This window comes from Triticum urartu, chromosome 5 (assembly GCF_003073215.2).
Source record: "Triticum urartu cultivar G1812 chromosome 5, Tu2.1, whole genome shotgun sequence".
NCBI classification, from domain to species: Eukaryota; Viridiplantae; Streptophyta; class Magnoliopsida; order Poales; family Poaceae; genus Triticum; species Triticum urartu.
The window spans coordinates 144,615,040-144,637,267 of NC_053026.1; the positions used below are offsets into that span (position 1 = coordinate 144,615,040).

Here is a 22,228-nt window from a genome sequence, read left to right on the forward strand (position 1 = left end):
TTCATAGGCTCAAAATGGATGACTATTTGGAATAATGGTAATTGTGGATTAGAGCACCAAGCAAGCTGCCAATTAGAAATCAGTTCATAGTGTGATCATTTCATTCAAATTTGTTCTCTTTAAGGTAGGAGCTAAATTACCAATAACATGTGGAAGTAAAGTTGAGAAGTGTATCAAAAGTCTAACCAGTAGTAAAGAACCTCTGTGATCCGCAGATGACCAACCCCATCGCGATCCAATGCCATCCCTATCAGGGATCGCTTGCGCCAGCCGCGCTCGACCCACGCTTAGCTGCTGCCGTACAAGCATCGAGCTCGTCCGCGTCGGACTAGAGCACCGTCGCCCCGCCCGCCACACCAACTTGGGCGTACCCGACATGTCTTCCGTCGCTGCCATCCCCGCCTCGACCTCGCTCGCGTCGGAACCGGCACCTATGCCCCTCCCCGAGATCCACTGCTGGTCGGTGCATATATCCAGATTTGGGAGGAGGAGGCGAAGGCTGCAGAGGAGGAGCATCGAACTGGGGCCTAGAGCGGCAGCAGGGATCGGAGCGACACACATGAAGGAGTATATGCTGGCGGTGGCAGGAGGCGGAGACCGGAGTTATCGTGCGACAACCAAGAATCTATCGTGCATGACAGAAGGGAGAGAGGTGAGATTGCGAGAGATGCAGATATCCCTATCAACCCAATATGTGACACATTTACCTCAACGGGCCATACACAAGACACACGTAAATCATATTTTGGCCAAGGCGGTAAGTCTACTTCTCACACCGAATGACAAGTTGGCCCCACATGATTTTTACAGCCTCAATCAACTAGAGAGCTCTAGGGAGCTTAGTAACTCTAGTGATGTCCCCAAAAACAGTCCAACAGATAAAAATGGACGAAAACCAGTCTATAAGGCCTACAAGCATCCTGCCACACGGGCCAAAACTGCGGGCCGGCCCATTTACAGTAGTGCCATGCCTGGGCCTGGCAGAGGCACGCGGGCCGGCATGACACGGCTCATTTACCTGTAGTGCCGTGCCTCTGCCAGAAAAATAAATAGCCAGGCAGAGAGGCACGCGGGCCGGCACGGCAAGACCCGTAAACTTTAGCCCTGGGCCGAACGGAGGCTATTTCTTTTTCTCTATATTTTTTATATATGTTTGTCTCTTTTCTTTCGCCTTCGTCTCTTCTCCCAAATCGAGCCACCGCTTGTCGTCTCCTGTGGGAGTCGCAAGCACTGCGGGGCAGCGGGAGGCGATCGCGAGGGAGAGTTAGGGGACGGTAGCGGTGCGAGAGCATGGCGGCGACGTCGTATTCGTCGTCTTCATCGGCGGCGGGGGCTGGTGGCGGCAGCGCCGCGGCGGCGACGGCGGCCGGGCTCAAGACCTACTTCAAGACGCCCGAGGGGAGGTACAAGCTGCAGTACGAGAAAGCTCACTCCACCGCTGTCCTTCACTACAACCACGGCGGGAAGACCGTCTCGCAGGTACCGTGGACGCCGTCGCGGTTCTGGCGCAAACTAGGGGGATCTAGGTTGGAATTCTGCATGGTGAATTGGGTTGTCTTGTATCGTTGTTGGGATTTCGAGTGGCTCGGGCGTGGTATTTAAATGAAATTTGATAGCGTTATTTTATACTACACTGCTAGGATTTCGATTGGTGTTAGATTTTCATTACACAGTTTCTTGTGCTGTTGGCTTGTAGCTAGTGATCTTATCATGAGCGCTTCCTTGATACGTTGGAATCTCTATTAGCTGTTCATAGTGGGAGTAACACAAGTAATAACATGCATGTCACATAGGCAAAAAATATGAAGTGGCAAGATGAGGAGAGATGCAAATGGAGTAAAATAATATGTTACCATCACATAGCGGTTCCCAATGTAAGATAACTATACAAAGTAATAAATGAAGCTCTATGTTATCGCACGGATGACACCACCCACTATGGAGGTAGTAACATAATCTAAGTTACTCCCCACTATGACTAGCCTTAGACTATTCATCGTGGGAGTAACATAGGTAGTAACATGCATACTCATGCAATGCCAACTAGTCATATTAGTGATTAGTGACATGGCATAGTATTAAATGAGGAACGGAGATGGTACTACCACTCTAACGCTTCCCAAGAGAAAATTAGTCTACACGTTAATACATGAAGCCATACTACTACTATGATACTTTGCACTAATGAATGTAGTAACATAGATTAGTGTTATGCATGACACTAGTATAAAGTTACTCCCCACTATGACCAGCCTTAGTTTTATTGTAGGTTGCTGCTAACTATTTATTCCAGTACTGGTATTGAATAATTCTGGTTGTCTTCTCACTTTTGTAGTTAATTGTTTTTTGAACGGCTTTATAGTAATTATTGCTATTACTTCTCATCTCTGTCATTTTGTAGTAACAGCTTAGGCTTTGATTGGCCGAACTGGTTAGCCTGTTGTCTGGTCCTGGTCTTCCGGATTCTTGTTTTGTAGTAAGTTTGTTTCCTGTTAAAAAAATAGTAAGTTTGTTTTGTTGATTGTGGCAGTTGACAGTGGCATACCTGAAGGAGAGGTCGACTGGCCAAGGCTCCACACCATCAACACCAAGCTCCAGCAGTGGGATGCGATCGGCGGCAGCAAGGCTGCTGGGCACTGGGAATGGTAGCCGGGCACTTAGCTTCGTTGGGGGTAATGGTGTCAGTCGTGCTGTGTCTGGAAGCAGCCGCGTGGGAGGAACCTTTGGTACATCTACAAGCCTTGGAGGATCTCAAGCTGTAGCAAACTACGATGGCAAGGGTGCATACATCATCTACAATTCTGCGGATACACTATTCATCAGCGACCTTAATTCCCAAGACAAGGTCTGCAGTCCTTTATTTGACGCATGCTAAATGCAGTTGTACTGTTGGTTCTGATCAGCTGATTAATTTCACTAGGATCCGCTAAAGTCCATCCATTTTAGCAACTCTAACCCATTGTGCCACGCATTTGACTCGGAGGCCAAGGAGGGGCATGACTTAATCATTGGGATGGGATCAGGGGATGGTTAGTGCAGTATTTGTTAGCTTGTTTTTCCGCTTCAAAATGGAATGTGTTTATGGTATGTCGATTATGCAGTTTATTCAATGTCGCTGAGGCAACAGCTACAAGAACCTGGAAGGAAGCCTGTTGCAGCCCAACATTATAATAGGGGTGATAAAGATGGAATGAGCATCAGCAGGCATGTTTTAATTTTCATTATTCATTCATGCTATCCATGTGCATGTCATATATGATATTTGGAGGTTGTTTGCATTTTCTGATTTGAATCAGTGTTGCCTATTAATAATGTTGTTGTTTGCTTGTTTATTTCACCATCTTGTGATTTAACATACTCTACAAGATTCCATCAAGTATGCATAGATACAAATACAGCACTCTGATATATTACTCGAGAACCCATCATTTTCCCCAATTTAGTCACATCAGTTTTTAAGTATCAGATAGACAAGAAAAAAAATTAGGAGTTACAAAAGTTATCTTCCTTCACATTCCCTCACAAGGACTCCAGAAGCATTTAATAAAGAATTTAAAACACGATAGACTTTGTTTGGGACGTTGAAACAATCAACGGTTGAGCAAATATTTGACTCCACCAATCTATGGTAAGGCAATTGTCTTTCTGTTCTGTCAGGTATTGCCTTGTATTAACTCATCATATTGTGGAGACAAAAGGACCTGATTTCCTTGTGTGTTCATCATCTGGTGTCTCATGGCATATACTTGCACACCTATGAATCCGTATGGTTTGTAGAAGTAGATAAGGGGAAGTAAAATTTGTACTGGCTGCTCTCGATATTTCTCTTAAAATCAGAGATTTAATGCATTATTTTGATGGGGTTGGGCGCCCTGGGGGGCTTCTGACTTTAGTCTGCATGGCTGCAATATAAGCTGAGTGCCGCTTGCATATTGGTTCTTACAGATGCTTATCCTCTCATTATTTTAGTTAACTCTCCTGTTGACTTCTCAGTACTATTGTTTGCAGCCGTTGCACTTCTGTTGCATGGGTTCCGGAGTGTGAAGGCATGTTTGTTGTTAGCCACTCTGATGGAAATTTGTATGTGTATGATAAAGTGAGCAATGATGATCATGGAATTTGGCATTTATAAATGTTTGCGTTGATGTTTGAACTGATGTATATTCTTTACATTCAGTGCAGAGATGGAAACACGGAGTGTACATTTCCAGCTATAAGGGATCCAGCTCAATTGATGGTTTCACATGCAAAGTCGAGTAAGGTATTTTAGGCATTCAGTATTAGTTCCTTAAACCACATTATTTTTTGTTCAATTAGTTAATTTATTATAGAAGTGCATTTTGCCCTCTCTGTGGGCATGAAACTGTGGCCTGGTGATCTGTTACATACCCTACAGCTTGTCACTTTAGTCCATTCTTAACGTTAAATGTATCTTGATGCAATGAGCATTATTGTTCCTTTTCTTATGCATAGAAATGTAAATGGCTAAACAGTGATACTATCAGTATAAATTCACCATTATTCAGAAAAAAAAATCAATCTGAACCGTTTAAGAGAGCTCACCATTTAAAATGGCTTCTAACATTCTGATTTCCCATGCATGCTTATGTACACACAGCAGACATAAATTAGTTCCTCAGAAGTGGACGTTTTTCTTTATGCTTGCATTTAAGAGTTTGGGTGAGTAATAGAAAATGGTAATCTCCCAGCTGGCTCCAACCTATGCAGTGTTCCCTTGCTAGTCTCCACCTGCAAACAGTGTTACGATTTTTATTTCTAGACTAGAATTTACTGTTGTGATTAAAACTCTACTGGCATACGTTTGCAAAAGGTACTATCATACCAGTAAGCTGACCATATAAATTGTACAGTGAATATTGGGATCTGGGCGGTAGTTTCGTTAACCTATGATTATTGGTATCCTGCAAATGCTTCTCTCATAACATTTGGTACATGAGTTTACATCAAGCCATTGGGTTTGTTTCCACGTACAGAATCTGGGACAATAATTATCGTTGAATATATTTTAAGGAAAATTAGGTGGTGCCCAGGAGATCCTACATCCAGAATAGAGAAAGTGTACGAAATAATGTTCCAAGAAACTCACAAAGTTTATGGATGTAGTAGGCAAAAGATTATGTGAATGTGTAGAATTTTAATTTGTAATCAGTCGAACTAGCAGTCAATCATGCGCTTCTGTAATTTTTAATGTGTTTGTTTGACCATTTTATTATGGATTTTATGGGTCTATGCATATTGGGACGGCAGATCCCTATACACTAAATTGCTGCTCTTATCTTAAAAACATTACAGAGTAACCCAATTGCCAGGTGGCATGTTTGTCATGGTTCAATCAATGCAATTTCCTTCTCTCCAGATGGGGCATACTTGGCGACGGTTGGGCGAGATGGTACTTCCTTTATCCTAGAATAGACCCACACTGGAGAAGTTTTTACTGCTCAGAAATTCCACCATCCTACATTTCAGGCTTAACTAATATCGATGAACCATATATGTAGGTTATTTGAGAGTGTTTGACTTTTCAAAGGAACAGCTAATATTTGGTGGCAAAAGTTATTATGGCGCTCTCTTGTGTTGCACCTGGAGGTACCTTTATTACATTTGAATGATTTGATGTCTTCTGTATGTGTTTGCCATGTTTTCTCGCAGTTAGTTTTATGGTTGGCTGCTCTGCAAGTAATTTCTTAGCCATACTTATGCAGTATACTCTATTTTGTATGCTGATGTTTGTGTGGAATGTTTTTCTATTTATTACCCTTAGTTTAAAGTACTTCAAAGTTCAAACTCTAAAACCTGCCTGGGCTTACTAGCATCCAAAATTGTTGTAGTTTCCTTGATGATATCTAATAATGCTAGTATATGGCTCTATTGTGTACGCCATGAGCTATGCATTGAAGCGTCTCTCTACCATCTTATGGGTTCTCTGATCTCTGATTCTTATCTTCTATTTGTTCTCACATTTCTATGGGTTTGTCAATTATGAGTATTTATCTGGGTGGATCAGTCGAGAATGATGAAGAAATGAGTATGGCCCAGTTTCTGACCTAGTTTGACTGTGGTCTGCTTTTACAGCTCGGATGGCAAATATCTATTGACAGGTGGTGAAGATGATCTTGTGCAGGTATGGAGCATGGACGACAGGAAGACTGTTGCATGGGGTGAAGGGCATAATTCTTGGGTATTAATTGAATTTCCCTTGAGGCTTTTTCAATGTCTTGACGTTTGCTTTCAGAAGTTGTATTTGACAACATGGGTAATTTTTTTGTAAACAGGTTAGTGGAGTTGCTTTTGATCCATATTGGTCCCCACCAAATGCTGATGGAACGGGAGAAAATGCGGTGTATCGTTTTGGTTCTGTTGGTCAGGTATCTGAAGTTGATTCATTAGTATTATAGCTTGAACATTTATGGCATATCCATGAAAATATGTACTGCTCATCTTTAATAAGACTAGGTAATTGCCCGTACTTTGCAACGGGGGCAAGCATATTCTAGTTGTTTAACACTAATTTTGTATCATATATCTTTAGGGAACATCAGGGAGCATTGTTGACTTTTTTGTTATAGGTGGCAAGCATAATCTACTCCCTCCGTCCCACAATATAAGAGCGTTTTCGACACTACTGTAGTGTAAAAAACGCTCTTATATTATGGGACGGAGGGAGTAGTTGTTTAACACTAATCGTGTCTAACATATACCTTTAGGGAACATCAGGGAGTATTCTTAACTTTTTAAACATTAAATCACTTCTTCCACCGCCACTGTTGACCTTTTTAATGTTAAATCACTCCTTCCTCCACCGGTTAAATTACCTCTGCGCCTTCTCGATCGAAGCTTGACACCTCTGTCCAGACTCCCTGTAGAGATAGACATGAATCATATGTTCAAACTTCTTTTAGATACATGCACAAATCATAGGTATGAGAAAGTACAATGACATGGTAAGGGCATCTCGAGCAGACTCCCTATCCTAAAAGTGTCAAATCTTCCCCTAATCCCATTTTCCTATTTCTTTTAGGGAAATCACTGTTTCTCAACTAGCTGATCTCCTATAACTTTTCCCCTTGTATGTGTATTTGGTTCACACAATTCATCAAACACATACACCACACATCCACATACACAATTCATCAAATCTGTAGCAAAGAGGATTAACCAGAAGCAGGTATAGCTGTAGAAGTAGAGCATGGACTGAATCCAGTTCATCTCTCTGCAAGCGAACATCACATACGCCGCCATGTTGTTCTGCACCCCCTGTACATCAAGTACGCGCTCAGCTCGATGAAACAGATCACAGGGGCCACGAGTCAAAATGCACCTGCAGAGATGGATGCGCTGCAACGGCAGTGGCAGGAACATTACACTAGCGACGTTGCTGTGTCGCATGGGCTCCCGGTCGGCGTTCGCCTTGGATTTGGGGGCCGACATTGCCGTGTCGCTTAACAAATAGCACCAAATCCTCCTACGCCAACACGTAGGACATGGAGCCTTGGGACTTCAGAGCTCACTGTGATGCTGTCGTAGCCGGTGAGGCGGAGTTGCGCGCACTAGGCCGAGTGGGATGGAAGGAGGGGAGCCCGTGTCGTTGCGACTGGATCCGGCGTGCAAGAGCTGGTCAGTGGTGACGGTGGCCGTGACGCTGCACACGACGAAGGCACCCGCCAGCTGGAGCATTCGGGTGCCGTGGCCCTGTGAGGACGACAGTGCGGTCGACGAGCTCTGGCTCTACTCCCATGTTGGCGCTTTAATCGAGATGTGGCCACGCTTGCGCTGCTTGCCTCGTCCTGCTCGTCTTGACACTGCTTGTCTCGAGTTGGAATCCTGTTGTGCGACGATGAACGTCTCCGGTGACGCATGGGATCCAGAAGCGGCGGCAGGAGGACGATGTAGATGACAGGTCTGAAGGGATTCGCGAATTTCTCGTCGCCGATGAGGGTCGCCGGAGGTGCGGGGGCGGTGGAGGTTTCATTTTCCCGATTACCAGGGTGGCGGATGGCCGCCGTCGGCGGCGTGGTCAGACGGGAGGCCTGCAGCTCGCTTATTTTTGCTGAGAATCACATCTGCTTGACTAAATTTGAGCAGATGGGGGGCAGTTTTAGGTGAGGAAGAGTCATATTTGAGGAAATTTTGGTTTAGGGGATCTGCTAGATACCCCTTAATAATCCCCTAAATGACATTTTTTCTCCTCAAATATGACCTTTAGGGGGTCTGCTAGAGATGCCTAAGCACATGCATAGTTAGAATCATGTTGGCAACACTTCCACAACATGGATGGGATAATCAAAATTATGGATGATGGCGATGTAGAGGAAATATTACCTCTAAAGTATGTCACTTGGCTTTCGTTGTAACTGAAAAATATTCAAAAGGGAATGTCCGACATATGAACCCGCTTATGTGAATTTGTGCTTTGCTATGGAATAATATTACGATTTTCAACATTGTTTAACTAACACTCAGGAGTTGCTCATATAGATGAATTTAAGAGTTGTCCAGAATGCTTGCAATATTTTACCATGTTGCGACAAATGAAGTGTTGCACCTGCTTCATCTTTTAGCAAACTTCTACAAAATCATTCAAAAACTGATGCAGGCTACCACGTCAAATTCTTTTAGCAGGATAGAGGCGGCTTGTACCATGACAACATCCAGTATGTGCACGTGGTATCTTTCTCAAAGGATATCTGTAGCCCTCGTGAGAAAATAATATCTCCACAGTATATCAGAAATGCATATGTATAAACCCGATCTACCAATGAAAGCCATTGTTTTCTCTAGCCGAAGAATGCATATACTAACTCTAGTTCGGCAAAACTCTATGAGGAAGAGTCATTGGTGAGCAAGTGCTAACTCCGCTGCACCATAATAACTATTCTCAAGTACCATATCCAAAAAAAAACTTTGTCAGGTTGAGAGGACCGATACTGAAACTGGGTGAGAGACAAAAATAAATAAAATATACATCTTTTGGACAATTACACTCTGTTCACACAGTAAAAGAAATTCTGCTGCTGTAAAATATAGTAGACCACACAAGTTAATTGAAAGCTGTGAAATAGCTCAAGGACATGTTAATTTACACATAGTCTGAACACACATAATCTTGTGGCACGACAAGAACCAACAAATTAATGTTGTACATGTCAAGCATGCTGCTGCTCACCTTATTAGTAGCTTAGCTTTATGGTAGATTTAAGTATCAGCTCTGCATTATGTGCGATGGCATCTGTCAATGCCACATGCATGTCAATCTCTTCCCGGAGTTGCATCTTCAAATTTCTGACATGTGGTATTTAATCACATATGAGAATAGTAGATCCTGTTTTTATCGAAGTTAGGTATACATGTATAAATTCAAACATAAGCAGTCTATTCAGAGGAATCATTCCAAAAACAATTTTCAAACCGAGCACCGGAGCACAACAAGTTGTCACAAATCACAAACCAAATGAAAGCAGGTTTATTTCAAGTGCGAATAGCAGCAGTACAAACGTCAACACCGTAGAGATGATGAAGCAATTATGAAAGGCACTCATTTCCTGCTATCGAGCAGCGGTGGAGGGGCCTCCATAATGCTAGGGTTAGGGTTTCGCTTCGATCAAAGATGGTTTTGTGTTACTATGCTGTGTGATGTCAGGGGATTAAGAAAACCGACGGGAGAGGGAGTACGGACGTAGGAAAAAACAGGTTGTAGGGGCAGTATGGACGACGTGGGGCGTGGGGAGTCGGATGACGTAAGATGGGAGACAGAGCCTTGTGTCTTTTTTAAGCAGTAGAGATATACCGATGTATGCCTGTCTGATCTTGTAACTTCTTAGTACAAATAAGAGTGAAATCTGGGAGTACCTTAAAATACTTAACCTCTCAATTTCTTCCATGCTTACTTAGGCCCCGTTCGGATTCCCTCCCACTCCCCAACTCCGCTCCGGAGCGGAGTGGCATGCAGCCATAATCTGAGGAGCGGCTAGAATGGCGTTCCACGCGCTCCGCTCCGCAGTGGGGGAGTGGAGGGTTGCCGAACAGTGCCTTAATTACTGGGAGATCTTCAGTTAATGAACTGTTGGAATGTTCCTTGCTGTTCAGTCTTATGCTTATTGCAGGGCATTGAACTGATCACACTACTTATGCAATAAATATGCAAATTTCTCCAGTAATTACGCTGCTCATGCTGCTTTTTTCTTAGTGTGATTTCGCCAATATTTTCGATCCATGTTGATGAACTTAACTACTGAGTGTCATTTTACCTCATCATATTTTTAGAAGATCAGATTGATTTTTGTCAGAACTTGGTGATCTGTTATCAACTTATCATGTCTTAGCTTATTATATGAATATAGTCATAGCTATCAGATAAATTGGCAAGTGTTTTTACAGTTTGCTTTCTCCAATACGGTTGACTACTGATATCGATTACCACTCTGGCATACTCTTAGGATACCCAATTGCTTCTGTGGGATTTGGCAATGGATGAGATTGTTGTCCCACTACGTCATCCTTCAGGTGGTTCGCCAACATTTAGCAGTGGGAGTCCTGCACACTGGGACAGTGCATGCCCTCCAACAGGTATTCTTCAACCTTCTCCTAGAATGCGGGACGTGCCAAAGCTTTCACCTCTTGTCGCCCACCGAGTACATGCGGATCCCCTGTCTGGTGTGGTGTTCAGCACTGAATCAATCGTCACCATTTGCCGCGAGGGACTAATCAAAATATGGGCCAGACCTGGCCACAGTGAAAACAATCAACAGTCAAATTCTTCCGAGTAGGCTTTAGGCAATACTGTCTCCAAAGATAGGGCAATCGCATCCTTCAGTAAAGCAAGTGGCTCTAGCTTCAAGCAACCTTCATCGCTTGGCTTGACATAGCCGTGAGTTTCTTACTAACACCATGATTGATGAGACGGGCTCTCAAAGGAGGCTGCTGGTGATGAAGGCACATATTTGTAGATGTTCCTTGATTACAGCAAGGCTAGTTAGTGGTACAAAACAATAATGGAACATGCCTCTGTACAGATACATATACTCCAAGATAGCTAATACAAGTTTGCTTTCTGTTTTGTATTGCCCAATGTGCTAACATGTGATGGATGGGATGACAATCTTTGCCTCGTGTTGTTTTAGCATTTCTAGATTTCCCCTAGTTGTAAATTGCTCTCTCACTTCTCCGGTTCTTGCATCAACTCCACATCGTAATTCTGTTTAGTCGTTGAATGTGCTGTAGATTGTGTGAGCAAATATAGATACTTTGCGGGACTGTACGTGTGTCAGCCGATAAAATTATTGAGGAACTAGTAGATTAGTATGGACTGTTCAGACTACAGAAGCAATGTTACCAGCTGTATAGTCTGCAGCTCACAATACGAAACAAACTTATATACAAGTACTTGAATATGGATGGAAAACATGCAAAGAAAAGACACAAAAGCCAGCTATTCCGAACAAACAATTTATCGTACAGTAGTTAGTCTGCATATATTTATCTTTCGTTCTGTCTTCCTACTTTTTGCAATATACCTTTTTCACGTACAAACAAATCAGTATATACGTAAACCTTTGAAAATATGAGGCACACATGATTCTTTTTCATGAAATTCATTTTAGGGTATCTAGTAATTATTAATGAAGTATATTAAAAATAATAATAAGCTATAAAAGATTCATCTATGTGGTATATGAGGAGCGAGAGTACGTATTCTCAGGAGTACACAATCATTTTCCTATATATATATATATATATATATATATATATATATAGGGTCGCGCTATTCGTCATCCTGGGTGAGCAATAGTTATTCTTCACCCCCTCTCTATTTTGACGTCAATGCACCGTATTTTTAGGTTTCGTAAATTTTGTCATATTTCATATGTAAAAAGAGAACGTAAGAAAATATATACTCGCCGTAAAAAATATTTTATGTTATGTAAAGTTACGAACATAAAAACATACATAAAAATACGGTATTTTTGGTCTTATAATCTATTTTTTTATTTTCTTATACCAAATTTTATGTAGTGAATCAATATGAATGTAACTATTTGTATTTCAAACGTAATTTATTTATGAAGCGATCGTAAGATTACCTCGGATGAAGAATAACTTATTCTGCACCCTGGGTGATGAATAGTAACAATATATATATATATATATATATATATATATATATATATATATATATAACGAGATCTCTTTTTTTTGCATATTCAAAGTTTGAGATTGCTAGCCAGGCCTGCCACATGGTAAAATGCACCAGAAAATCGAACCATAGGGTACAATCGTGATTTCTTACCGTGGAAAAAAATTGGAGGCGAAACGATGAACTCATGTTTTCATTCAAACGAAAATATGCTGCTGGTTAATGTAAATGTTTTTAAATAGCACATGGTTCACTTACGAAAGCCGTGTGTCCACTAAACCCTGGCCGATGCCCCCCTGCCACGCGCGCGATCTGAGTCATGCGTTCTGATTGGTCAGAACCCAAACCCCACGGATCGTACGTCTGCACCGTTGGATTCTTCTTGATCGAATGACGTCCTCATCCCTTTCAACAACACATGCATTTACGGTTGTGATTTTATTTATACCCACAAATTGCATGTTAAATTCAAAAAACGTCTTAAATATAGCAAACGATACCTGAAATGTGTTAGAAAATCAAACCCGTGGTATAATGATGATTGCGTACCGTGAAATTTTTTATGAGGCCAAACGATGAAGTCACCGACCACTGGAGTTTGAATTGACACGTCTCCTTTTGGAAACCATGGTCCTTCGTGTGAGATGCTCCGGTTTGGAAGGGGTGATCATCAAAACTTGTGCCAAACTTTACCAATTTTTTTCCCCGAGGTCGTGAGAGCACGCCACAGGCACACACCGATTTTGATGATGTCTGGATTCCATCTGAATTCCCTGTAATTAAAATACCAACTAGGCCTACGCCGGTGGCCACACCTCGACCGAAATGTTTGAAACTTCTCCCCGTTTCTCGGACAATGGATGAAAACTCGCAAAGCGACACACAAATGATTTGTGCACCTTCTTTGCTAACTAACACCCAGATGTAGTTGTATAACGGTTTTGAATTTATATGCACTAAATGCAAGGTAAGTGCAAAAAAATTACTTAAATATAGCAACGAGACCTGAAATGGGCCAGAAAATCAAACCTAGGGTATATACATGATTGTTTACCGTGAAACAATTTGAGGCGGAACGATGTAGTCACTGACGATTGGAGTCTGAAGTGCCGCGTCTCCTTTTGGAAACTATGATCCTTCTTGTGAGATGCTTCGATTTGAAAGGTGTGAGTATCAAAACTTGTGCCATCTTTACCAAAAAATTTCCATGGGATCCTGAGAGCACGCCACGGTGACACCGATTTTCGTTATTTCCGGACTCTATATGCATTTCCTGTAATTAGAATACTAACAAGGCTTACGCCTCTGGCCGCACCCTGCGGCCGAACTGTTTGATTTTTTCCCGTTTCTCGAACAATGAATGAAAACTTCCAAAGCGACACACAAATGATCTTGCTAGCTAGCACCCATGTGTAGTTGTGCCTATAGCAAATGACTCAAATATAGCAAACGATACCTCAAATGCATGAGAAAATCGAACCATAGGGTACAATGGTGATTTCTTACCGTGGAAAACAATTTGGAGGCGAAATGATGAACTCTTTTTTTCATTCAAACGAAAATGTGCTATTAGTTCATGTAAATGTTTTCAAATAGCACACGGTTCACTCACGAAAGCCATGTGCCTACCAAACCATGGCCGATGCCCCCTTGCTGTGCGCGTGATCTGAGTCGTGCGTTCTGATTGGACAGAATCCAAACCCCACGGATCGTACGTCTGCACCGTTGGATGCTCCCAAATCGAACGACAATCCTCATCCGTTTCGACAGCAAATGCAGTCCGGCTAGGATTTGATTTATATGCCAAAATGCACGATGAATGCCAAAAAATGTCTTAAATATAGCACGCGAGACCTGAAATGCGCCAACAAATCAAACCCGTGGTATAATGGTGATTGCTTAACGTGGGAAAAATTAGAGGTGAAACGATGAACTCATGTCTTCATTTCAAAATTAGTACGTCTTCATTTCAAACGAAATTATTCTCTTTGTGCACATGAGCGCTTAGAGGCAACCGTTTGCATAGGCCTTTCCACGCGGCGACCGGGGATATTTTTCACCCTTTTCACCTAGGCCGCCAACAGCCCCCCACCGCCCGCCCGTGTTTCACTCAACTAGTCAACCCAATCTTCATCACCAGCTCCCCCTCCCCTAGATCCACAACAGAACCCTCTCCGGCGCCGGCATGCTCACCCCGGCCGGGTGCCCGCTCTTCGACGTCAAGCCTACCTTCACTGTCGTTCCCAACACGTGGCTGCTCGCGCCTCGCCGTCTTCATTTTCTCGCCAGCCACCCTCGAGCATATCGATCCTGTAACCCTCGCCCCACCTGTGGTCCGGCCGGGTTTGCATTAAGAAACCTGTTAGTTACTGCTCTCCATCGCGGTGAGGCGTTTTTTGTTGGGGAACGCAGTAATTTCAAAACAATTCCTACGCACACGCAAGATCCATCTAGGTGATGCATAGCAATGAGAGGGGAGAGTGTTGTCCATGTACCCTCGTAGACCGTAAGTGCAAGCGTTATGACAACGCGGTTGATGTAGTCGTACGTCTTCACGATCCGACCGATCCTAGCAGCGAAGGTACAACACCTCCGCGATCTGCACATGTTCAGCTCGGTGACGTCCCACGAACTCTAGATCCAGCTTAGGTCGAGGGAGAGTTTCGTCAGCACGACGGCGTGGTGATGGTGATGACGAAGCTACTGGCGCAGGGCTTCGCCTAAGCACTGCAATGATATGACCGAGGTGGAAATCTGTGGAGGGGGCACCGCACACGGCTAAACAATCAACTTGTGTCTTTGGGGTGCCCCCTGCCCACGTATATAAAGGAGGGAGGAGGAGGAGGCCGGCCTAGAATGGGCGCGCCTATAGGGGGAGTCCAACTAGGATTCCCAATCCTAGTTGGAGTCTCCTTCCTTTTCCAAGAGGGGAGAGATGGAAGGAGTGGGAGAGGGAGAAGGAAAGAGAGGGGGGCGTCGCCCCCTCCCTAGTCCAATTCGGACTTACCATGGGGGGGCCACCCCTTGAGGCCCTTCTCTCCTTTCGCGTATGGCCCATTAAGGCCCACTACTTCCCCCGGCGAATTCCCGTAACTCTCTGGTACTCCGAAAAATACCCGAATCACTCGGAACCTTTCCGATGTCCGAATATAGCCTTCCAATATATCGATCTTTACATATCGACCATTTCGAGACTCCTCGTCATGTCCGTGATCTCATTCGGGACTCCAAACAACCTTCTGTACATCAAATCACATAACTCGTAATACAAATCGTCATCAAACGTTAAGCGTGCGGACCCTACGGGTTCGAGAACTATGTAGACATGACCGAGACACATCTCCGGTCAATAACCAATAGCGGAACCTGGATGCTCATATTGGCTCCTACATATTCTACGAAGATCTTTATCGGTTAAACCGCATAGCAACATACGTTGTTCCCTTTGTCATCGGTATGTTACTTGCCCGAGATTCGATCGTCGGTATCTCAATACCTAGTTCAATCTCGTTACCGGCAAGTCTCTTTACTCGTTCTGTAATGCAACATCCCATAACTAACTCATTAGTCATATTGCTTGCAAGGCTTATAGTGATGTGCATTACCGAGAGGGCCCAGAGATACCTCTCCGATACATGGAGTGACAAATCCTAATCTCGATCTATGCCAACTCAACAAACACCATTGGAGACACCTGTAGAGCATCTTTATAGCCACCCAGTTACGTTGTGACGTTTGATAGCACACTAAGTGTTCCTCCGGTATTCGGGAGTTTCATAATCTCATAGTCATAGGAACATGTATAAGTTATGGAGAAAGCAATAGCAATAAACTAAACGATCATAGTGCTAAGCTAACGGATGGGTCTAGTCCATCACATCATTATCTAATGATGTGATCCCATTCATCAAATGACAACACATGTTCATGGCTAGGAAACTTAACCATCTTTGATTAACGAGCTAGTCAAGTAGAGGCATACTAGGGACACTCTGTTTGTCTATGTATTCACACATGTACTAAGTTTCGGTTAATAAAATTCTAGCATGAATAATAAAAATTATCATGATATAAGGAAATAAATAATAACTTTATTATTGCCTCTAGGGCATATTTCCTTCAGTTTCCCACTTGCACTAGAGTCAATAATCTAGTTCACATCGTCATGTGATTTAACACCAATAGTTCACATCTTTATGTGATTAGTTCACATCTCCATGTGACTAATACCCAAAGGGTTTACTAGAGTCAATAATCTAGTTCACATCGCTATGTGATTAACACCCAAAGAGTGGTCATGTTTTGCTTGTGAGAGAAGTTTAGTCTATGGGTCTGCAACATTCAGATCCGTATGTATTTTGCAAATTTCTATGTCTACAATACTCTACACGGAGTACTCTAGCTAATTGCTCCCACTTTCAATATGTATCGAGATCGAGACTTAGAGTCATCTAGATCGGTGTCAAAAGCTTGCATCGACATAAATCTTTACGATGAACTCTTTTATCACCTCCATAACCAAGAAATATTTCCTTAGTCCTCTAAGGATAATTTTGACCACTGTCCAGTGATCTACTCCTAGATCACTATTGTACTCCATTGACAAAACCATGCTAAGGTATATAATAGGTCTGATACACAGCATAGCATACTTTATAGAACCTATGACTGAGGCATAGGGAATGCTTTTTTTATTCTCTTTCTATTTTCTACCGTGGTCGGGTTTTGAGTCTTTACTCAACTTCACACCTTGTAACATAGGCAAGAACCCTTTCTTTGCTTGATCCATTTTGAACTTCTTCAAAACTTTATCAAGGTATGTGCTTTGTGAAAGTCCAATTAAGCGTCTTGATCTATCTCTACAGATCTTGATGCCCAATATATAAGTAGCTTCATCGAGGTCTTTCATTGAAAAATTCTTATTCAAGTATCCTTTTATGCTATCCAGAAATTCAGTATCATTTCCGATCAACAATATGTCATCCACATATAATATCAGAAATGCTACAGAGCTACCACTCAATTTCTTGTAAATACAGGCTTCTCCAAAAGTCTGTATAAAACTATATGCTTTGATCAACTCATCAAAGCGCATATTTCAACTCCGAGATGCTTGCACCAGTCCATAGATGGATCGCTGGAGCTTGCACACTTTGTTAGCATCATTAGGATTGACAAAACCTTCTGGTTGCATCATATACAACCCCTTTTTTTTAATAATTCCATTAAGGAATGTAGTTTTGATATCCATTTGCCAGATTTCATAAAATGCGGCAACTACTAACATGATTCGGACAGACTTTAAGCATAGATACGAGTGAGAAACTCTCATCGTAGTCAACACCTCGAACTTGTCGAAAACCTTTTACGACAATTCGAGCTTTGTAGATAGTAACACTACTATCATCGTCCGTCTTCCTCTTGAAGATCCATTTAATCTCAATGGCTCGCCGATCATCAGACAAGTCAATCAAAGTCCATACTTTGTTCTCATACATGGATCCCATCTCAGATTTCATGGCCTCAAGCCATTTCGCGGAATCTGGGCTCATCATCGCTTCCTCATAGTTCGTAGGTTCGTCATGGTCTAGTAACATGACTTCCAGAAAGGATTACCGTACTACTTTGGTGTGGACCATACTCTAGTTGACCTACAAGGTTTGGTAGTAACTTGATCTGAAGTTTCATGATCATCATCATTAGCTTCCTCACTAATTGGTGTAGGAATCACTGGAACTGATTTCTGTGATGAACTACTTTCCAACCCGGGAGAAGGTACAACTACCTCATCAAGTTCTACTTTCCTCCCACTCACTTCTTTTGAGAGAAACTCCTTCTCTAGAAAGGATCCACTCTTAGCAACAAAGATCTTGCCTTCGGATCTGTGATAGAAGGTGTACCCAACAGTTTCTTTTGGGTATCCTATGAAGATACACTTCTCCGATTTGGGTTTGAGTTTATCAGGTTGAAACTTTTTCACATAAGCATCGCAACCCAAAACTTTTAAGAAACGACATCTTAGGTTTCTTGCTAAACCACGGTTCATACGGTGTCATCTCAAGGGATTTTTAGACGGTGCCCTATTTAACGTGAATGCAGATTTCTCTAATGCATAAACCCAAAACGATAGTGGTAAATCGGTAAGAGACATCATAGATCGCACCATATCTAATAAAGTATGGTTACGACGTTCGGACACACCATTACGTTGTGGTGTTCCAGGTGACGTGAGTTGTGAAACTATTTGACATTGTTTCAACTGAAGGCCAAACTCGTAACTCAAATATTTCGTCTCCGCGATCAGATCATAGAAACTTTATTTTCTTGTTACGATGATTCTCCACTTCACTCTGAAATTCTTTGAACTTTTCAAACATTTCAGACTTGTGTTTCATTAAGTAGATATACTCATATCTGCTCAAATCATCTGTGAAGGTCAGAAAATAACGATACCCGCCGCGAGCCTCAACACTCATTGGATCGCATACATCAGTGTGTATTATTTCTAATAAGTCTGTTGCTCGCTCCATTGTTCTAGAGAACGGAGTCTTAGTCATCTTGCCCATGAGGCATGGTTCGCAAGCATCAAGTGATTCATAATCAAGTGATTCCAAAAGCCCATCAGCATGGAGTTTCTTCATGCGCTTTACACCAATATGACCTAAACGGCAGTGCCACAAATAAGTTTCACTATCATTATTAAATTTTTGGCTTCAATACTATGAACATGTGTATCACTACTATCAAGATTTAGTAAAAATAGACCACTCATCAAGGGTGCATGACCATAAAAGATATTAATCATATAAATAGAACAACCATTATTCTCTGATTTAAATGAATAACCATCTCACATCAAACAAGATCCAGATATAATGTTCATGCTCAACGCTGTCACAAAATAACAATTACTTAGGTCTAAAACTAATCCCGAAGGTAGATGTAGAGGTAGCGTGCCGACGGCGATCACATCGACTTTGGAACCATTTCCCACGCGCATCGTCACCTCGTCCTTAGCCAATCTTCGCTTAATCCGTAGCCCTTGTTTCGAGTTGCAAATATTAGCAACAGAACCAGTATCAAATACCCAGGCGCTACTGCGAGCATTAGTAAGGTACACATCAATAACATGTATATCAAATATACCTTTCACTTTGCCATCCTTCTTCTTCGCCAAATACTTGGGACAGATCCGCTTCCAGTGACCAGTCCCTTTGCAGTAGAAGCACTCAATCTCAGGCTTAGGTCCAGACCTGGACTTCTTCACTTGAGCAGCAACTTGCTTGCCGTTCTTCTTGAAGTTACCCTTCTTCCCTGTACCCTTTTTCTTGAAACTGGTGGTCTTATTGACCATCAAAACTTGATGCTCCTTCTTGATTTCTACCTCCGCAACCTTTAGCATTGCGAAGAGCTCGGGAATTGTCTTATCCATCCCTTGCATATTATAGTTCATCATGAAGCTCTTGTAGCTTGGTGGCAATGATTGAAGAACTCTATTAATGACACTATCATCAGGAAGATTAACTCCCAGCTGAGTCAAGTGGTTGTGGTATGTAAGTGCATCTAGTGCCCCTTAGTGATTTTAGTGTATTGAAGACTTATAGGTTAAGGGACTAATGCGTTTGTGAGTGTACACCGATCTATAAGTCTATGAGGAGTTTGATATTTACAGGGAAAGTCGACCCCTAAAAATGAAGTTCTTCGACTGAAGACTTTGGATTTCTGAAGACTTTCTGAAGAATTTGAAAGTGAAGAAATTGGTGTGACCTTGAAGACTTGGTATTCATTCGAGGAACATGAAGCGCGAAGACTTTTGTTTTCGTAGTTTCATTTTCTCTTTCTTGAGTCATAGGAAACACCGTACTGTTAAAGGGGGTCGAGGAAATACTAAGGAAAAAATTTCCATGTGATTCTCAACTCAAAATCCTACACCTACCAATCCCTTCGAGTGAAGCCATTGGAAATCTCATACAGTCCAGTCATATTCTTCAGTGACAGAGACGAAGTTCTTCTTGTCTCTGAGGAATTTGTTCTAACTGAGGAGTTAGGAATTCGCCAGTGCAGATTACCTACACAGTGAGGAACATGATAGCCCTGAGGATTTTGCTACTCAAAATTCCGACCGTTGCTGTGCTATGAGCCAGCTGTCCCAAAATATCTATCCACCTAACGGTCATATCATTGAAGGACATTTATGTCTTATCATGTCGGGCTGCTCCCTAGGCTATAAATAGCCCCCCTACAACCACTAGCTGGTTGGCTGCTCCGAGAGAAACTGACACTTGTCATTTGAGAGCAACCCATCCTCCGAGGACTTTGAGCGAAAATCATCAAGTGAGGAAAAAACCCAAACCCAAACACCTACAAACCCCAAGTGATTGAGCATCACTAAAGAGATTGATCCTGCGTGGATCCAACGCTTGTTACCTTTGAAGACTGTGCTTCTTCTAGAAGGTTAGGCGTCATGGTCTAGAGCATCCAAGAGGAATTGTGGATCGCCGAGTGACCAAATTTGTGAAGGTTCGGAAGTCACCTGAAGACTTACCACGAGTGATTGGGCGAGGTATGTGTGACCTTAGCTCAAGGGGAATACGATGAGGACTGAGTGTCCTGAGCTGCGTGTTCAGGACTGGGTGTCCGGGACTGTGTGTCCTCAGGTTTAAATACCTAGCCACCCTAACCAGATGTACAACTGAGACATCAGTTGGAATTGGTCTACCAAATCATTGTCTTCACCAAGCTTACTGGTTCTATTTCCTCAACTCTTTCATTTCCTCATAACTGTGTTGTGTGATTGTTCATATCTGTGCTTGAAGACTTTGACTGAATATTTTCTCAATTTCCTTAGTTCAATTTCTTCAGTCTGTTTGTCTTCATCCTGTGCTATCCCGTGCTTACGCTTTCTGTACTCTGTGCCTGTCTTTATTTCATCATGATGACTATGCTTGTGTTCTGTTATGTTTACTTTTGAGTACTTATTCCGCTGCTAGCAGTTCTTTGCTAAGGAATTTCCTTACCTCCAAATTCCTCAGTGAAGAATTCATAAAAATCGCCTATTCACCCCCTCTAGTCGATATAACGCACTCTCAATTGGTATTAGAGCGAGGTACTCCCTTGTTGTGTGTGATTTTGGTTTAACCGCCTGGAGTTTAGTTATGTCGACCGCAGGTATGAAGAAAGTGACATGCCCCATCTTTGACGGTCACGAGTATCCCAAGTGGAAGGCCATGATGAAGAAGCGCCTCATGGCAATGAACAGTGAGCTGTGGACCGTCACTGAGATTGGTCTGACCGATCTGTGCAAGATGGCGGAAGCAGATGACATTCACAAGTACACTCTTCTCAACCTCACGGCGAAGGACGTCATCTGCTCCTGCCTATCTCAAAATCAGTTCAGGAATATCATGCATCTTGATCATGCGAAGCTTATCTGGGACCGTCTCTCTGAGGTCTATGAAGGTCATCGAACCTGTCATGATCCTTGGTTTGAGGACTTCAAGGAATCAGAATCATCATCTTCTGCATCATGCCTTATGGCAAAAGATGCTAAGGTAACTGAATGCTACCTATCCGAGTCTAGTGATGAATTTGGACCCAACTATTTCAAACTTTCTTCCCTTGCCACTAAACAACAAAGAGCTTTGGAAAAAGTTCAATACATGCTAAATAAGAGCGATGATATGTTGGGTGAAGAAATGGATCAGTCAAAAGCTTTGGCTGAAAGTCTTCAGAGACTTCATACTAAGTATGACACCCTTCAAGATCATCATAACACTCTCTTATCTGATCATGAGAAGCTTTCTTATGAATTTCTTCAAAGAAAGCAAGATCTTGAGAAGCTAAGAGTGAGTTATGAAGATCTTCAGAAGGAGCGCGATTCATTACTTGCTCAACAAATCAGCGCTTCTCAGGAAGAATTTGTTCCTCCTTGTTTGAAATGCATTGAACGTGAATCTGCTAATTCTTCACCTGAATGTTCAAATGCTGCTAATGTTTCAAATTCTTCACATGCCTTTGCTATCACTAATTCCTCATCTGAGGACACTGCTAGTATCACTGACGATGCAGGGCTGAAGG

The 22,228-nt window shown here is 42.5% G+C and overlaps 1 protein-coding gene across 1 annotated transcript; it reads left to right on the forward strand.

Annotated features, from left to right (window-relative positions):
* The first annotated feature begins 1,164 nt into the window (after nucleotides 1–1,164).
* On the forward strand, nucleotides 1,165–11,078 carry LOC125508230 (dystrophia myotonica WD repeat-containing protein-like). The gene is made up of 11 exons (XM_048672856.1): nucleotides 1,165–1,479; nucleotides 2,531–2,845; nucleotides 2,921–3,029; nucleotides 3,102–3,204; nucleotides 4,009–4,096; nucleotides 4,178–4,261; nucleotides 5,314–5,410; nucleotides 5,520–5,607; nucleotides 6,094–6,199; nucleotides 6,294–6,386; nucleotides 10,455–11,078. Exons 1-11 carry the CDS (start codon nucleotides 1,291–1,293, stop codon nucleotides 10,782–10,784), a joined length of 1,602 nt encoding a protein of 533 aa, XP_048528813.1. The 5' UTR covers nucleotides 1,165–1,290; the 3' UTR covers nucleotides 10,785–11,078.
* The last annotated feature ends 11,150 nt before the right edge of the window (nucleotides 11,079–22,228 follow it).